We start from the raw sequence: 2,500 nt of genomic DNA, 5'->3' as shown, positions 1-2,500 counted from the left end.
CATGAATTTTCTTAGTCATCTATAGTTCGAATGTATATACAAATTTATTATTCAACTCAATAAGTTACCGAAACAAAACCGCAAGAGTTGAATCCATATATTTCGTGATATTGTACCCAGGAACAAGTTTTCTTTCCAAAAATGTTTGCAGAGCATGTTGTACGATGGAAAAATAATCCCTGATCACGATACTACACACCAAAAAATTTAATCAGATATATAGGTTACTTTATGGTTGGTGAGTGCGTACGATTTTTATTCACGAGTTTTGAAAGATCGCGTAAGCAAACGAGTGAGCGAAGCAAACGAGTGAGTTTAACGATCCATCCTTCACAACGAGTGAGTAATAAAAGTCGTACAAACGAGCCAACCATGAAGTAATTTGTTTATTGTATAAGTGCAGAGATCATAAATTTAACAAGATATAGTGTTAATCGAGAGGCTATCAAACCACCGACAGTGAACAAAAGCCCGAAACAAATAGCAAAATATTTTTGAAATAAAAGGGATATTTACCTTCCATACCTCGCTTGAGCACTTTTAAAACTTTTTAAGATCTTCTGAAGTATTTTGTGGAGGAAACTAAGCAATAAAATATCAAAAACTTCAGTGAAAACCATGCACTAGTCGGCCGCTGATGTTTAGAAATTTCACTCCCGCTGTCGGTGCACAGGCCACTCGCGCCAAAGTTCAACATAATGTTCACCAATCAAAAGGCCGATACGACAATTTTTCACTAGTGAAAACATCGTATGTCATTTTTATTTAATCTCGGAAATGTACGTAAATCTCCATACTGACGTAATAAATGTGTACAGTAACTGTGTTCGAGGACTGTACTGTTACGTACCACGTTTTTCTAACTAAATATTTGCACTCACGCCTTTCACTGAACAGGAAAAACAAGGATAAGCTAATATATTTATTTCATTTCTTGGCATTTTACAAAAGGAGAGCACAGCATGAATCAACACAAGCTCTTCTTTATTGTAAAATTCAAAATTCCTATACATTTCTGTCCCTTTACCACACTCCATCTTTACTAAGACACAACACACGCAGAGGTGACAAACATGAGATACAAAAGCATCCTTTGAATTTTCATTTTACTTTAACGTTTCATATGCCTCAACATACGTTAAGTGACATTTGCAAGCTTAATGTACAAGATAAGTAACTAATTAATCACAAAGAAAAACAGATATGACAAAAGTTCAAATGGATATGCTAGTAAGGAAGCACCAACGTATTCATTCAAAGTCGGCCTCAAGACTCTGATCAGTAGTGTATCATAAATTTTACAATGTGTATCAGGCGACCTTTGGTCCCGTTCCATTTCCCAATTCCCCTTGAGCGCTTTCTACGCAGCGATACGCAGGCTAATACAGCTCATGAAGCTAACTAACGCTCTTCCTTCAATTGCAGTTTTTTACACAGATGACGATATTCACTATGAATGGAAAGAGTTAACAGTATTAGACAAAAATATTGCTCATTTTGAACTCATCTCCTTCCAAAAGTCAAAAACTATACAAGAGTTTACTTCAGGTATTGGCGGCATAAGCACCAGTTGTCACTTGTTTACTTAAATAAAGTTGTGCATAACACGCACAAATTAATTCTGAAAAAATCGATTTTCTTGTTCAAGGTGTATAATTATCAGTGCCTAACTAATTTAAACTAACGTTGGTAAAATAGGTTTTCACAAGCTCTTTGTACCGCAGGAACTACGAACAGGAGTTATCTAACTCCAAAATTAAATTCCCATGTTAAAAATTACAAGCCATGATGAATGATATTTATTTCTTGAAATCAAATCCTCATAAACAAACAGCATATGTCTTTCATATTCTGATGAACGGTTGGCTGACAAACACTATCTTTTCGCAGTTTGGATATATATTTTGAGATGGCTTTTTGCACTCTGGTTTGTGGTCAAATTGTCTACCAACCTCCGTAGTGCTTTTCCGCCAGGGGGCAGGAGGGCTAGAATCAAGCTAGAACGAGCTCGAGATTGATCGTCTTCATCGTAGGACAAGATCACTTCGAGTACTGGTCCAGTTTTCAATTTTGATCATGCTCATTTAGTTTGGAGGTAAGGTCTTTTGGCCTTTTTTGAGTGCGCATGAACGGATAATGAACCCAACTCAGCCTGGGGTTGCCATGGATAGAGAAAGTATTTGTTCTCCCGCTCGTTGCCTCGGTCCATTCCAAGGACAATTTTGATGGCCTGAAATAGGCTACCACAGTGAAGTGTAATGATCATAGAACAGAGCAGTGGACCAGTTGTTCATCTTTAGAGTAACCTCCTGCAATCTTTTTAAGAAAATAACCGAATCGCTTTATGATTTTTAATCGTTAATCATATTTTCCTGGCTTCCAAGCCAAAGGCTGCTGCAATAAAGGCATTTGAAGCAAAGCTCCTTGTTCACTTTTTTCGAATACCAAGGCCTTAATTTTCATTCTTCCAACTTTTGTATCCTAAAATGGAGTTTTAAAA

At 36.7% G+C, this 2,500-nt stretch overlaps 1 protein-coding gene across 1 annotated transcript in view; it reads left to right on the top strand.

Annotated features, from left to right (window-relative positions):
* The window catches only part of LOC138052394 (gamma-aminobutyric acid receptor subunit rho-2-like), a 12,544-nt gene that overhangs the window by 5,873 nt on the left and 4,171 nt on the right, over positions 1 to 2,500 (top strand). Inside the window, exon 5 of the mRNA XM_068898882.1 lies at positions 1,426 to 1,548. Coding sequence (XP_068754983.1) covers positions 1,426 to 1,548 — 123 coding nt within the window. The remainder of the gene's footprint in view (positions 1 to 1,425; positions 1,549 to 2,500) is intronic.

The sequence above is a fragment of the Montipora capricornis genome, chromosome 6 (assembly GCF_036669925.1).
Source record: "Montipora capricornis isolate CH-2021 chromosome 6, ASM3666992v2, whole genome shotgun sequence".
Classification (NCBI taxonomy): domain Eukaryota; kingdom Metazoa; phylum Cnidaria; class Anthozoa; order Scleractinia; family Acroporidae; genus Montipora; species Montipora capricornis.
Note: the sequence above shows the minus strand (reverse complement) of the source record. Positions and strands in the feature narration are given on the sequence as shown.